Below are 15561 nucleotides of genomic sequence, written 5' to 3' on the forward strand. Positions count from 1 at the left end.
AATGCAGGGACAAAATGAAGCAGAGACCTAAGGAAAGGCCATCCAGTGACTGTCCCAACTTGTGATACATCCCACCCACAGGCACCAAACCCTGACACTATTACTCATGCCATGTTGTGCTTGCAGACAGGAGCCTAGCATGGTTTTCTTCTGAGAGGCTCTACCAGCAGCTGCTGAGCCAGATGCAGACACTCACAACCAAACACTGAACTGAGGTCAGAGCCCCATATGGAAGAGTTAGGGAAATGTTGAAGGCACTGAAGGGATGGCAACCCATAGGAAGAACAACAATGTCAATTAACCTGGACCCCTCAGAACTCCTAGAGATTGAGCCACCAACCAAAAAGCATATACAGGTGGTCCATTGCCCCGGGTACATATGTAGTAGAGGACTGACTTGTCTTGCTTCAGTAGGAGAGGATGTGCCTAATCCTGAAGATACTTCATTCTCCAGTGAAGGGTGATGCTGTGGGGTGAGGTAGGTGTGGATGGGTGTGTGAGCGGGTGGGTTGTGGACCACCCTTTCAGAGGCAAAGAGGATGGGGGAGGGGGACTAGGAAGAAGGGGAACATTTGAAATATACATAAATAAAATAATTTAAGAAAAATTGTAAAAACTGAACAAAAACTAGTTATTTTTATTATTTGGCTAACTTAAGAGTGCCACATGCTCTGTGCTTGTTCTTCTGGCTTAACTAGGGAGATGATCTTGTTCTAATCACGTGCTGTTTACCCAGTTAGAGGTGGTAAGGGACCTCAATTATTCATCTTTTGCTCCTACTTCATTAGCTACCAGTCTTGTCTGGTACTCATTGGCCCACTAGTCATCATTCTGTAGGTATCTTGAGAGTTGTGTACTATACTATGTTCTCTTTGTTCTTATGATTTTGTGGTCAGCTTATAGATTCACCATAGAGCTAACCCTAGTCATAATTACCAAGTTGTAGCCGTAGTTGTTCCTGGTTATTTAATATTTAAGAACTTGTTCACAGAGCAATCTGGAAGTCTCTTTTCTGAAATATATGAACACCTTTTACTGATAATTTACTCTGTTACAATTCGCTGCATTAGGATCAAGAGTATGTCAAAGGATAAAATAGTGTCTAACATACATTCTTGGTGAAATAGGGCTTAGATTAACCATCTGGCCTACTAACACTGGCTCAGAACCCTATCTTTCCTCCTGTCAGTTTGGATGTCTCATATCCAGATGCAAGCCATCCTCTTTGTCTTCCTTAGTATTCCAAATTTTACTGTTTTAATTTAATTCATGTGTATATGTGATTACCTGCATGAGTTTATGTATGTTACATATGTGCAGAAATGGAAAAGGTCAGAAGAGGAGGTTGTGTTCCCTGGAACTGAAGGGAATAGCCATGTGTGTGCTGGAAATTGATTCTGTGTCTTTTGCTAAAGTAAAGTACTCTTAACTGATGAGCCATTTCTATAGCCCCCAATTTTATTGTTTTAACTCTACCCTTCCTTTGTAGCCCAACATGTACTTTCATTTTAGTATTTATAATCAATGTGTAGTTTTCACCATGAGCCCCTTGCTTTTTCTATCTAGAATAAGTTGGTCGATGACTTAATTGCAACCCTTAGACTGATATAAGAGTGTTTTAGGAGTGTGTGCTCTAGGCGTGTTCCATTTAGGTGTCAATCCCTAGAGGAGAGTGTGGTGTTAGAATTGGTTGTCAGGGATTTTTCTAAATCATCCAGAAGCAAGCAGTATTAAGAATCAGTTTAGAGTCTATAACAAAAGAAGATAAACTGAGTTGCTAGTAAGTAGCAAATTTACTTCTCAGAGTTGTGAAGTCTGAGAAGTCCAAACTTAAGGCAGCAGCAAATGTCTTGTGAGGACCAACTCTGTAAGTTGTGGATGGGATTTTTTTGTGCTATCGTCTCACAGGGCAGAGACAAAGCTCTTCGGATCCTATTTTCATTCCTGGTGACTGTTTTCATGATTGCATTGCCACCCAAGGACTGAAGGTCCCCAAACCATCATATGCAGCATTAAGTTTCAACCACATCCACATTGGGACAAATAGAAGTATTCGATCTGAACAATTTCTAACTGGCACCATGTCACATAGAGAAAGACTATGAGGTTTCCACATAAACATTAAAAAGTAGTGCTGGGGATGTTGCTCAGTGGCAGAGGACTTGCCTAAATTGTGCAACACTCTGGATTCCATTACCAGCACCATGTATTAAATTAAAATTACTTCAGGGAGTGGGAATATAGTTCTCTGGTGAAACATTTACCTAGTATGTACAGTCTCAGGTTTGATCACAACTTTAAAAATAAAAATTAAAAAATATATGTATAGGGGCTGAAGAGTTGTCTCAGTGGATGAGTGCTCCTCCACAGGACCCATGCTCTATTCTCAGTATGCACGTGGTAGAACATAACTGTCTGTAACACCCAGTTCCAGGGAATCCAGTGCTGTCCTCTGGCCTCCTTGGGCACTAGGTACACGAGTGGTACACAAGCATTATATAGAGGCAAAACACCCATACACATAACATAAAAATTTAATTGATGACCAAGTTGATCGGTAGACCACTGGACTAGCACGCAAGATACTCAAGGTTTCAGTGCTGTAGCACTAAAAAATAAAAGATAAGTAAATAATGTCAAATTGGGCCTTTTGTTAAGAGCTAATGCAAGAGAAAGAACAGTTCAGGATATCCATCCTAAACTTTCGTTCTAGATTTGTATGTGCAGGTAGAATGTAATTCCCATTCAAGTGACCACATCTAAATAAGATACACTAAATTAAAAAAAGATATACCAGATGAATTCTGTTCCCGTGAGATGCGATGATAAATACAACAATAATTTGTAATGCCATGAATTTAATTACCTTAGAGATAAATAGCTCTTTACTTGATACTGATTACACGTGGATATTGTGTATGTAGATCAATTTGTTTTAAGTCCTTAATATCGGAAGGTTTTTTTATTTGTGATAGCATCTTGACTTGTGTCACAAATAATGACTATCTCTGCGTTACTGTCTTCACTGTCATACATTTTCATAGTATCATTGCTCACACTCTTATGATAATAATTGTACTTGTATTCTGTATCATAGAAAGTGTGGAGACAAGGCTTCATTTTCATTGAGCCACAAATATTTCCAGCATAGTTCTTCTCTGTCCCTGAAAGATCATTGAGAAGAAATCCAGAAGTATTGCAATACAAGGCATCTCTCCTTATAATGTCGGCAAGTTTTGGCTGCTGTGGCTTGGGTAACAAAATTTTTCCTCTATTCTGGCCTTTTTACCTGAAAATGTCAAATGGCAGGTTGGGTTTCCTTATTCTGCATGGTTTGGTGGATATGCTTTGCTTACATGGGATTGAAGAAGAAGATTGTGTGATTTGCTTAGTTGAAGTTTTCAGAACAGCTAGCCAAGGTGTTACTTGCTTATCTGAACAGGATGAATTGACGTTACCTAATTTATAGCCATGGGTGAGCTTCTGTGACTTTTTAATGTTGTGTTTCTTACATGTCCTTTCCATGTGAGATGACTTATATAATCTTTTGGGGTCTGATGACTTAATTGACCTTTTTGACTCTAACAGTCTATTTGAAGGTTTTGGACTGCATGATGTAGATGACTTTTCTATATTTATGTATTTTGTGGTTTTTTGTACATTGGATGTTATGCATGGCTTTTCTAGACTTGAAGGCTGAATTGATTTTACTATATTGTTTGATATGAGATGTTTCTCTTGACATGAGGGCCCAGATAGTTGGTCTGAATTGAATAGCAGAGGTTGAGCTTCTAGAATGTCCTCAGTTATCATATCAGGTTGACATGCTGATACTTTGGACACCCATGATGATATAGCTGCCATATTTTCTTTGTTGAGCCTGAAATGCAGAAAACTTGGGATGTCACAATTTAAAACCAAAAGTACGATTACTATCATCAGAAAATATAGTGCTAGCTCAGAGTGTGGATTTTTTTCATATAGGAAAAGTAAATACAATTAAAAATTACAGTGTGCTGAGAGCTGAACTTTTGTTGCACATGTATATGAATTCATGATACATAACTTTCCTTAAAGAGTATTTTTACTATTTCAAAGGCATCAGGTACTTATTGTCTGTGTATAGACTGACACAAAGTTATCCATAATAATAATATTAAAGACATAGTGCGTGTACACACACACACACACACACACGAATATTACTTAGATGAAAAATAAATGAAATTGCCTGGGGAAATAGATGTATTTCTATGTAACTCAGGATAAAAAGGACAAATGTCACTTGTCTCTCATATGAGAATCCTATCTTTAGTACTTTATATCTTGTGGGTTGAAACTCAAGAAAGAAAGAAATAACAGTGTGTGTGTGTGTGTGTGTGTGTGTGTGTGTGTGTGTGTGTGTGTTATACGCCTTAGGGAGGAAGGATTAGGATTGAATAAAGGTAGAAAAAAGGTAGGGAAGGATAATACTGTGAGTGGAAATGTTTAGACAGAGAGGGAGGGCAGTTTGAGTGGGAATTGAGCAGATGACTGTGTGGGATGCAGAAGGATTAACTGGAATGAAGGGAGTATAAAGAAACGGTTTGAAAAGGTAGATCTACCTACCTACACAACAACAGCTTGACTGTTGAGGGAATGGGGCCAACTAACTGTTCTCTCAATGGATTCTAGATTTTCTATATGAGGGATGGGAAGTGGACCAGTAAGACTGACTAAGGACCCAGGTAGGATGAGGTAATAGACACACAGGAGGAATGTACTTCTGATGACTAATTAAACTGACATAGTAGCATACAGCTTTCTAAATACCTATGAATACAAATACCTATGTGTATACACACACATAAAAGCAGCTTCAGCCTTAATCAAAGGAGCCTCTCTTTACCATGAATAGTGGAGAATGCAGAAAATAAGTGATGGATGTGAGTCCAGTTCCATGCAAGTTACTTATACTACCCCTTCTAAGAATAAGGGAATGTTGTGAAAGAGGTGGCCAGAAGTATGTAAGAGTCGGAAAATAAGACAAAAGGCTAAAATAAAAGGCCATTTCCTAGACTTGATGCAACTATAATTAGCATCAACTGTAGTTTCCTGCACCAAGACCATGCCAAACACCCTGTCTCATTGTCCATCTATCCTCAGATGATCCTGCAACAATTTATATCAATCTAACTTGGACCCCTTGATGATTAATCTCTGATATGTGAATGTCGACAAGGGTGGAGATCCTCAGCTCTTATATAGTCCCAAAAGTACAGAGAGTGGACTTGATATCCGTCTTTGTAAACCAGATTAGGGTCTCAACTCTTAAGGGGAGAATGTTAGGTAGTTAAGAACATGTTAGTGGGCTTGGAGAGCATTGAAAAAATGACCCTTTCTTTTCATCATCTTCCTCATCCAAAATTTCCTATACTTCTCCATAAGCCCCGTGATGAGAATACAGCCCCTGTCCAGCAAAAGATTCTTACAAAAAATACAACTATTCCCTCGTTTCACCTATATAATCAAAACAAGTCATGAAATGTTATCCATATAAACAGTTCTCTGCACCCAAATCCCGTGGGAGGGAGAGCTAAACCTACAGAGAGGCAGACACGCCTGGGAAACCAGAAGAGACTGCACTCTGCACACATCTCAGACGCCAGAGGAAAACACCAAACGCCATCTGGAACCCTGGTGCACGGAGGCTCCCGGAAAGAGCGGCGCAGATCTTCCTGGTTGCTGCCACCGCGGAGAGGTCGTACGCAGCACCCCACGAGCAAACTTGAGCCTCGGGACCACAGGTAAGACCAACTTTTCTGCTGCAAGAGACCTGCCTGGTAAACACCAAACACAGGCCCACAGGAAGAGCTGAAGACCTGTAGATAGGAAAAACTACACGCCTGAAAGTAGAACACTCAGTCCCCATAGCTGGCTGAAAGAAAACAGGAAAACAGGTATACAGAACTCCTGACACACAGGCTTATAGGACAGTCTAGCCACTGTCAGAAATAGCAGAACAAAGTAACACTAGAGATAATCTGATGGCGAGAGGCAAGCGCAGGAACCCAAGCAACAGAAACCAAGACTACATGGCATCATCGGAGCCCAATTCTCCCACCAAAGCAAACAGGGAATATCCAAACACACCAGAAAAGCAAGATCTAGTTTCAAAATCATATTTGATCATGATGCTGGAGGACTTCAAGAAAGATGTGAAGAACTCCTTAGAGAACAAGTAAAGAAGCCTACAGAGAGGAATCAAAAAAAAATCCCTGAAAGAATTCCAGGAAATCATAATTAAACAAGTAGAAGCCCATAGAGAGGAGTCACAAAAATCCCTGAAAGAATTCCAGGAAATCATAAATAAACAAGTAGAAGCCCATAGAGAGGAGTCACAAAAATCCCTGAAAGAATTCCAGGAAAACACAAACAGTTGAAGGAATTAAAAATGGAAATAGAAGCAATCAAGAAAGAACACATGGAAACAACCCTGGATATAGAAAACCAAAAGAAGAGACAAGGAGCTGTAGATACAAGCTTCACCAACAGAATACAAGAGATGGAAGAGAGAATCTCAGGAGCAGAAGATTCCATAGAAATCATTGACTCAACTGTCAAAGATAATATAAGCGGAAAAAACTACTGGTCCAAAACATACAGGAAATCCAGGACTCAATGAGAAGATCAAACCTAAGGATAATAGGTATAGAAGAGAGTGAAGACTCCCAGCTCAAAAGGACCAGTAAATATCTTCAACAAAATCAGAAGAAAACTTCCTAACTAAAAAAAAGAGATACCCATAGGCATACAAGAAGCCTACAGAACTCCAAATAGATTGGACCAGAAAAAAACACCTCCCATCACATAATAGTCAAAACACCAAACGCACAAAATAAAGAAAGAATATTAAAAGCAGTAAGGGAAAAAGGTCAAGTAACATATAAAGGCAGACCTATCAGAATTACACCAGACTTTTCACCAGAAACTATGAAGGCCAGAAGATCCTGGACGGATGTCATACAGACCCTAAGAGAACACAAATGCCAGCCCAGGTTACTGTATCCTGCAAAACTCTCAATTAGCATAGATGGAGAAACCAAGATATTCCATGACAAAACCAAATTTACACAATATCTTTCTACAAATCCAGCACTACAAAGGATAATAAATGGTAAAAGCCCAACATAAGGAGGCAAGCTATACCCTAGAAGAAGCAAAAACTAATCGTCTTGGCAACAAAACAAAAGAAGAAAAGTACAAAAACATGACCTCACATCCAAATATGAATATAACAGGAAGTAACAGGAAGCAATAATCACTATTCCTTAATATCTCTCAACATCAATGGCCTCAACTCCCCCAAAAAAAAGACATAGATTAACAAACTGGATATGCAACGAGGACCCTGCATTCTGCTGCCTACAGGAAACACACCTCAGAGACAAAGACAGACACTACCTCAGAGTGAAAGGCTGGAAAACAACTTTCCAAGCAAATGGTCAGAAGAAGCAAGCTGGAGTAGCCATTCTAATATCAAATAAAATCAATTTTCAACTAAAATTCATCAAAAAAGATAAGGAAGGACACTTGATATTCATCAAAGGAAAAATCCACCAAGATGAACTCTCAATCCTAAATATCTATGCCCCAAATACAAGGGCACCTACATACATAAAAGAAACCTTACTAAAGCTCAAAACACACATTGCACCTCATACAATAATAGTAGGAGACTTCAACATCCCACTCTCATCAATGGACAGATCATGGAAACAGAAATTAAACAGAGACGTAGACAGACTAAGAGAAGTCATGAGCCAAATGAACTTAACAGATATTTACAGAACATTCTATCCTAAAGCAAAGGATATACCTTCTTCTCAGCTCCTCATGGTACTTTCTCCAAAATTGACCATATAATTGGTCAAAAAAACGGGCATCAACAGGTACAGAAAGATAGAAATAATCCCATGCGTGCTATCGGACCACCACGGCCTAAAACTGGTCTTCAATAACAATAAGGGAAGAATGCCCACATATACGTGGAAATTGAACAATGCTCTACTCAATGATAACCTGGTCAAGGAAGAAATAAAGAAAGAAATTAAAGACTTTTTAGAATTTAATGAAAATGAAGATACAACATACCCAAACTTATGGGACACAATGAAAGCTGTGCTAAGAGGAAAACTCATAGCGCTGAGTGCCTGCAGAAAGAAACAGGAAAGAGCATATGTCAGCAGCTTGACAGCACACCTAAAAGCTCTAGAACAAAAAAAAGCAAATACACCCAGGAGGAGTAGAAGGCAGGAAATAATCAAACTCAGAGCTGAAATCAATGAAGGAGAAACAAAAAGGACTATACAAAGAATCAACAGAACCAAAAGTTGGTTCTTTGAGAAAGTCAACAAAATAGATAAACCCTTAGCCAGACTAAGAGAGGACACAGAGAGTGTGTCCAAATTAACAAAATCAGAAATGAAAAGGGAGACATAACTACAGAATCAGAGGAAATTCAAAAATCATCAGATCTTACTATAAAAGCCTATATTCAACAAAACTTGAAAATCTGCAGGAAATGGACAATTTCCTAGACAGATACCAGGTACGAAAGTTAAATCAGGAACAGATAAACCAGTTAAACAACCCCATAACTCCTAAGGAAATAGAAGCAGTCATTAAAGGTCTCCCCAACCAAAAAAGAGCCCAGGTCCGGACGGGTTTAGTGCAGAATTCTATCAGACCTTCATAGAAAACCTCGTACCAATATTATCCAAACTATTTCACAAAATTGAAACAGATGGAGCACTACTGAATTCCTTCCATGAAGCCACAATTACTCTTATACCTAAACCACACAAAGACCCAACAAAGAATGAGAACTTCAGACCAATTTCCCTTATGAATATCGATGCAAAAATACTCAATAAAATTCTGGCAAACCGAATCCAAGAGCACATCAAAACAATCATCCACCATGATCAAGTAGGCTTCATCCCAGGCATGCAGGGATGGTTTAATATACGAAAAACCATCAACGTGATCCATTATATAAACAAACTGAAAGAACAAAACCACATGATCATTTCATTAGATGCTGAGAAAGCATTTGACAAAATTCAACACCCCTTCATGATAAAAGTCCTGGAAAGAATAGAATTCAAGGCCCATACCTGAACATAGTAAAAGCCATATACAGCAAACCAGTTGCTAACATTAAACTAAATGGAGAGAAACTTGAAGCAATCCCACTAAAATCAGGGACTAGACAAGGCTGCCCACTCTCTCCCTACTTATTCAATATAGTTCTTGAAGTTCTAGCCAGAGCAATCAGACAACAAAAGGAGGTCAAGGGGATACAGATGGGAAAAGAAGAAGTCAAAATATCACTATTTGCAGATGATATGATAGTATATTTAAGTGATCCCCAAGGTTCCACCAGAGAACTACTAAAGCTGATAAACAACTTCAGCAAAGTGGCTGGATATAAAATTAAATCAAATAAATCAGTAGCCTTACTCTACACAAAAGAGAAACAAGCCGAGAAAGAAATTAGGGAAATGACACCCTTCATAATAGACCCAAATAATATAAAGTACCTCGGTGTGACTTTAATTAAGCAAGTAAAAGATTTGTACAACAAGAACTTCAAGACTCTGAAGAAAGAAATTGAAGAAGACCTCAGAAGATGGAAAGATCTCCCATGCTCATGGATTGGCAGGATTAATATAGTAAAAATGGCCATTTTACCAAAAGCGATCTACAGATTCAATGCAATCCCCATCAAAATACCAATCCAATTCTTCAAAGAGTTAGACAGAACAATTTGCAAATTCATCTGGAATAACAAAAAACCCAGGATAGCTAAAACTATCCTCAACAATAAAAGGACTTCAGGGGGAATCACTATCCCTGAACTCAAGCAGTATTACAGAGCAATAGTTATAAAAACTGCATGGTATTGGTACAGAGACAGACAGATAGACCAATGGAATAGAATTGAAGACCCAGAAATGAACCCACACACCTATAGTCACTTGATTTTTGACAAAGGAGCCAAAAACCATCAAATGGAAAAAAGATAGCATTTTCAGTAAATGGTGCTGGTTCAACTGGAGGTCAACATGTAGAAGAATGCAGATCGATCCATGCTTATCACCCTGTACAAAGCTTAAGTCCAAGTGGATCAAGGACCTCCACATCAAACCAGATACACTCAAACTAATAGAAGAAAACCTAGGGAAGCATCTGGAACACATGGGCACTGGAAAAAAAAATTTCCTGAACAAAAACACCAATGGCTTATGCTCTAAGATCAAGAATCGACAAATGGGATCTCATAAAACTGCAAAGCTTCTGTAAGGCAAAGGACACTGTGGTTAGGACAAAACGGCAACCAACAGATTGGGAAAAGATCTTTACCAATCCTACAACAGATAGAGGGCTTATATCCAAAATATACAAAGAACTGAAGAAGTTAGACAGCAAGGAGACAAATAACCCTATTAAAAAATGGGGTTCAGAGATAAACAGAGAATTCACAGCTGAGGAATGCCGAATGGCTGAGAAACACCTAAAGAAATGTTCAACATCTTTAGTCATCAGGGAAATGCAAATCAAAACAACCCTGAGATTTCACCTCACACCAGTGAGAATGGCTAAGATCAAAAACTCAGGTGACAGCAAATGCTGGCGAGGATGCGGAGAAAGGGGAACACTCCTCCATTGTTGGTGGGATTGCAGACTGGTACAACCATTCTGGAAATCAGTCTGGAGGTTCCTCAGAAAATTGGACATTGAACTGCCTGAGGATCCAGCTATACCTCTCCTGGGCATATACCCAAAAGATGCCACAACATATAAAAAAGACACGTGCTCCACTATGTTCATCGCAGCCTTATTTATAATAGCCAGAAGCTGGAAAGAACCCAGATGCCCTTCAACAGAGAAATGCATACAGAAAATGTGGTACATCTACACAATGGAATATTACTCAGCTATCAAAAACAATGACTTTATGAAATTCATAAGCAAATGGATGTTACTGGAAAATATCATCCTGAGTGTGGTAACCCAATCACAGAAAAACACACACGGTATGCATTCATTGATAAGTGCTATTAGCCCAAATGCTTGAATTACCCTAGATGTTCTAGAACAAATGAAACTCAGGCAGGATGATCAAAATGTGAATGCTTCACTCCTTCTTTAAAAGGAACAAGAATACCCTTGGCAGGGAATAGAGAGGCAAAGATTAAAACAGAGACAGAAGGAACACCCATTCAGGCCTGCCCCACATGTGGCCCATGCTTATACAGCCAACCAATTAGACAAGATGGATGAAGCAAAGAAGTGCATGCCGATAGGAGCCGGATGTAGATCTCTCCCGAGAGACACAGCTAGAATACAGCAAACACAGAGGCGTATGCCAGCAGCAAACCACTGATTTGAGAATAGGATCCCCTGTTGAAGGAATCAGAGAAAGAACTGAAGAGCTTGAAGGGCTCGAGACCCCATATGTACAACAATGCCAAGCAACCAGAGCTTCCAGGGACTAAGCCACTACCTAAAGACTATACATGGACTGACCCCTGGACTCCTGACCTCACAGGTAGCAATGAATATCCTAGTAAGAGCACCAGTGGAAGGGGAAGCCCTGGGTCCTGCTAAGACTGAACCCCCAGTGAACTAGATTGTTGGGGGGGGGGGCAATGGGGGGAGGGATGGGGAGGGGAACACCCATAAGGGAAGGGGAGGGGGGGGGGGATGTTTGCCCAACAACCAGGAAAAGGGAATAACACTATAAATGTAAATAAGAAATACTCAAGTTAATAAAAAAAAAAAAAAGAAATGTTATCCATAGTTTTGCCATTCTGTAAAACTTGGACATGTTGACTGAATAGTGACAATTTTGGAAACTAATATAATCAGATTTCCAGAATGGAAGTAGCTTGCTTCTATAGATTCCTGCCTTCCTCTCTCTATCAAACTGTAGTAAGGAGATGGCCATGAAAGATGTTCATCAGTCGACTAACATCCTTTAAATAGCTTACTAATTACCCTGGGAATGACCAACTGTGAGCTGTAAATGGTTATTTGGTGACATTTGTTTGAAACAAGAGTCTCATTTTGTAGCCTTAGCCACCATGGAACTCACTATATAGATCAGGGTTGACCTCAAATTCCTAGAGATCTACCTCCCTCTGACTCCCAAGTACTAGGATTAAACATGTGTACAACCATACTTGACTAAACAACAAAAATTTATCATCCCTCTACTATTTTCTGTCCCATAACTACCCCAGATTGTAAAGCAAACAGTGACTCTTACACCTGTAATTTTAAAAAAGAATTAAATTATATATACATATATGTGTGTGTGTGTGTGTGTGTGTGTGTGTGTGTGTGTGTGTGTGTGTGTGTGTGTTTTGCTTGCATAAGTCTGTACCATGTCTGTGCTTGGTGCCTGTGGGGGCCAGAAGAGGGCAATAGAGCCCCTAGACATGGAGTTACAGGTGTTTGTGGGCTGCTATGTTAGGTGCTGGGACTCGAGCTCAGGACCTCTTGTGGATCAGCTGGTTTTCTTAACTGCTAAGCCATCTCTCCAACCCATGGGCTCTCATTCTTACAAAAGAGATTTCTTCTGAAGAATGCCCCTCTCCCAAATAAAAGCCTGTATTATTGGGGCTGGAGACATCCCTTAGTGATTAAGAATACTTGCAGTTCTTGTGAAGAACCTGGATTTGGTTAATTGTACCCACACTGTGGAATTTGAGAGTCTTTTGGCGTCTGTGAGTACTGCACACACACGATGCACGTATGTATATGCAGACAAACACTCATAGATATAAAATACAATATTTTTTAAGCTTGAACTATTTTTGAGTTGCTTGTCCCCTTGTCTGTCTTTTATCCTCATGGATCTTTCACTTACAATCCATGGAAAAAGCTGTGTATGGCAGCTTATCCATGTGTGTCCATGCATGGGAAAGAGGTAGAGACAGGAAGATGGCTAGGCCATCCTGCCTGTGAGCCTGCCTCTAGGTTTAGTGATATACCTTGTCTCAATACAATAAAGCAGAAAGTAATTGAGAAGGACACACCTGAAATCTTCCTCTGGTTTCTGTATGTGAGCACACACCTGTGCACCTATACCATACTCCCCACACCCACACACATGCACACACAGGTTTTACATTCTTAAGTTCATAAAACTTACCCTCCTGGTGACTGGACCTCCTCAACCATACAGTTATAATGGGTAGACAGAAACAGGTAAAGGTGAAGCTATGATCATAATTCCAACTATGAAACCGAGAAGGCTTTTCTGGAAAAATCATCCAATTTGTCCTGTCGATTCAACGATTTCAACTGTAAAATTGTACCATCACAAAATGTGTTAAGTAAACTAGTTTACTTCCACTTTGAAATTGGCTTGTCAGGTCTCTTTCTCAATGATTTTTTAAAAAAGATTTATTTATTAATTTATTATATATAAGTACACTGTAGCTGTCTTCAGACACCAGAAGAGGGCATTAGATCTCATTACAGATGGTTGTGAGCCACCATGTGCTTGCTGGGATTTGAACTCAGGACCTCTGGAAGAGCAGTCAGTGCTCTTAACCACTGAGCCATCTCTCCATCCCTTTCTCAATGATTTTTAAATGTATCTCTTTTACACAGAGAAACCCTGTCTTGAAAAACCAAAAACTTGTTTACTTTATGTATATGTGTTTGCCTAATGTGTATGAGTGTTTGCTTGCATATATTTATATTCAACATATGCCTGTATGCCTGGAACCTGACAGAAGTTAGAAGACAGTGTCACATACTTTGAAACTGGAGTTATAATTGCTTGTAAATCACCATATGAGTGCCAGGAACTAAACCAGATCTGTGAGAGCAACAAATGTTCTTAACTCTTAACCACTGAGTCATCTCTCTAGCTCTTCAGTGGTTTTTAAGCTTAAAAATGTTTCCATTATAATTTGTGTGTGTGTGTGTGTGTGTGTGTGTGTGTGTGTGTGTGTGCATGTATGCAGGTGGACATGTGAGTATCCATCATAAATTTCCTCTATGTGTGTGTGTGTGTATGTGTCTGTGTACATGTGTATGTGCATGTGGACACATGGGTATCCATTATAATTTTCTTGTGTATGTGTATGTGTGTGTATAAATGTATGCGAATGTGGACATGTGACTATGCAAGCGTGAGTGCCCATACATGTCCTAGTGGAGGTCAGAGGAAAACTAGTTATTTTCCTCTATGCCTCCTCCTGCCTCCCCCATACCTCCCATGTGTATGTACCATTTGTGAAGTATGGATTTGTCTGTGCATGCCACAGTATACATGTGAAGGTCAGAGGACAAACTTGAGTGTTATTGCCTGTCTTCTATCTCGAGACAGGGTCTCTTCTGTTTATAGCTACACTGAATACCCAAGCTATCAGATTCATGAGTTTACAGGATTCTCCAGTCTATATCCTATCTCACTGTAGGAACACTGGGGTTATATGTGCCAAGCCTTATGTGGGATCTCAATTTAAGTCATCATACTTGCACAGTAAGTACATTACCCACTGAGCCCTCCAGTGTAATTTTCTTTCCTGAACATATCCTGGCTATAAATGTCAAATGTGAGTTGTATCTCTAGCTACACTATAGTATTATTTGTATTACTTCTGACTCATGGGGGATTATCGCAGTAACTAAAATTTTGAGCATAGGAGCATAGGTGAGTCAATTTAAGTGTTTCTAAATGAATTTATGTGATAGGAAACAGGACAGAATAAGAAAAACTATGGTTATTCTCAATGGTGTACTAGGAACAACCACTTCAGAGGCTAAGAATGAAGAGACATTTTAGGCCATCATTAGGACTTGAAATAGTAAGCCTGAAGAACACAGTGAGAACCCGATTCCAACAACTAATCCAAATAAAAACAAAACCCTGATACTTACGTCCTACAGTAGATTTATTCATATAAGTTTGTCTGAAAGGGAATTCGTGTGTGTGTGTGTTTTTTTTTTTTACCTCCGTATTCTTTTTGTACTCTGTACTTATGCGAATTTTAACATAGAACTGAAAGCTATTGCACTAGAAATTCTTAAAGACCTCATAATAGTAGACCAATTATAACAGTGTATTTCTTAATCTGGCATTCCTAATATATTAAATCAATAACTTAATAGCATTTTTAAACTTTAAGCTTAGGAGTAGTAGTAGCAGTAGGATGTATTCATTACTTTGGTTTCTATCTAAACAATTTTATTGTCCAAATGGACAAGAATAAGACATAAATATGAACCTTCACAGCCAGAGTGGGCTGAAATGTTTCTTTGGCTAAGGTTACTGCTGTATCTTATTTGCTCAGGCTGGTCTTTGGGGTTTGTGGACATCACTGTCATTTTGCATCAGACTCTGACAACATAATCTCACCGTGAAAAGCATTAAGTTTTGGCAGGGATATTATCAAGTGACTTTTTCAAAATTTACATTTTGTTTAAGAATGTTTTGTCTGCACGTGTGTCATACACCAGACTTGTATAGTACACACAGGGACAAGAAGAGAGTGT

General features: G+C 39.2%; 1 protein-coding gene across 1 annotated transcript in view; it reads right to left on the reverse strand.

The window, feature by feature from the left end:
- Nucleotides 1-2943: 2943 nt before the first annotated feature.
- Nucleotides 2944-15561, reverse strand: part of CXHXorf66 (chromosome X CXorf66 homolog) — a 12835-nt gene continuing 217 nt past the window's right edge. Inside the window, 5 exon segments of the mRNA XM_032889499.1 lie at nucleotides 2944-3201; nucleotides 3203-3300; nucleotides 3303-3880; nucleotides 13205-13247; nucleotides 13250-13290. Coding sequence (XP_032745390.1) covers nucleotides 2944-3201; nucleotides 3203-3300; nucleotides 3303-3880; nucleotides 13205-13247; nucleotides 13250-13290 — 1018 coding nt within the window.

Source organism: Rattus rattus, chromosome X, assembly GCF_011064425.1.
Source record: "Rattus rattus isolate New Zealand chromosome X, Rrattus_CSIRO_v1, whole genome shotgun sequence".
NCBI classification, from domain to species: Eukaryota; Metazoa; Chordata; class Mammalia; order Rodentia; family Muridae; genus Rattus; species Rattus rattus.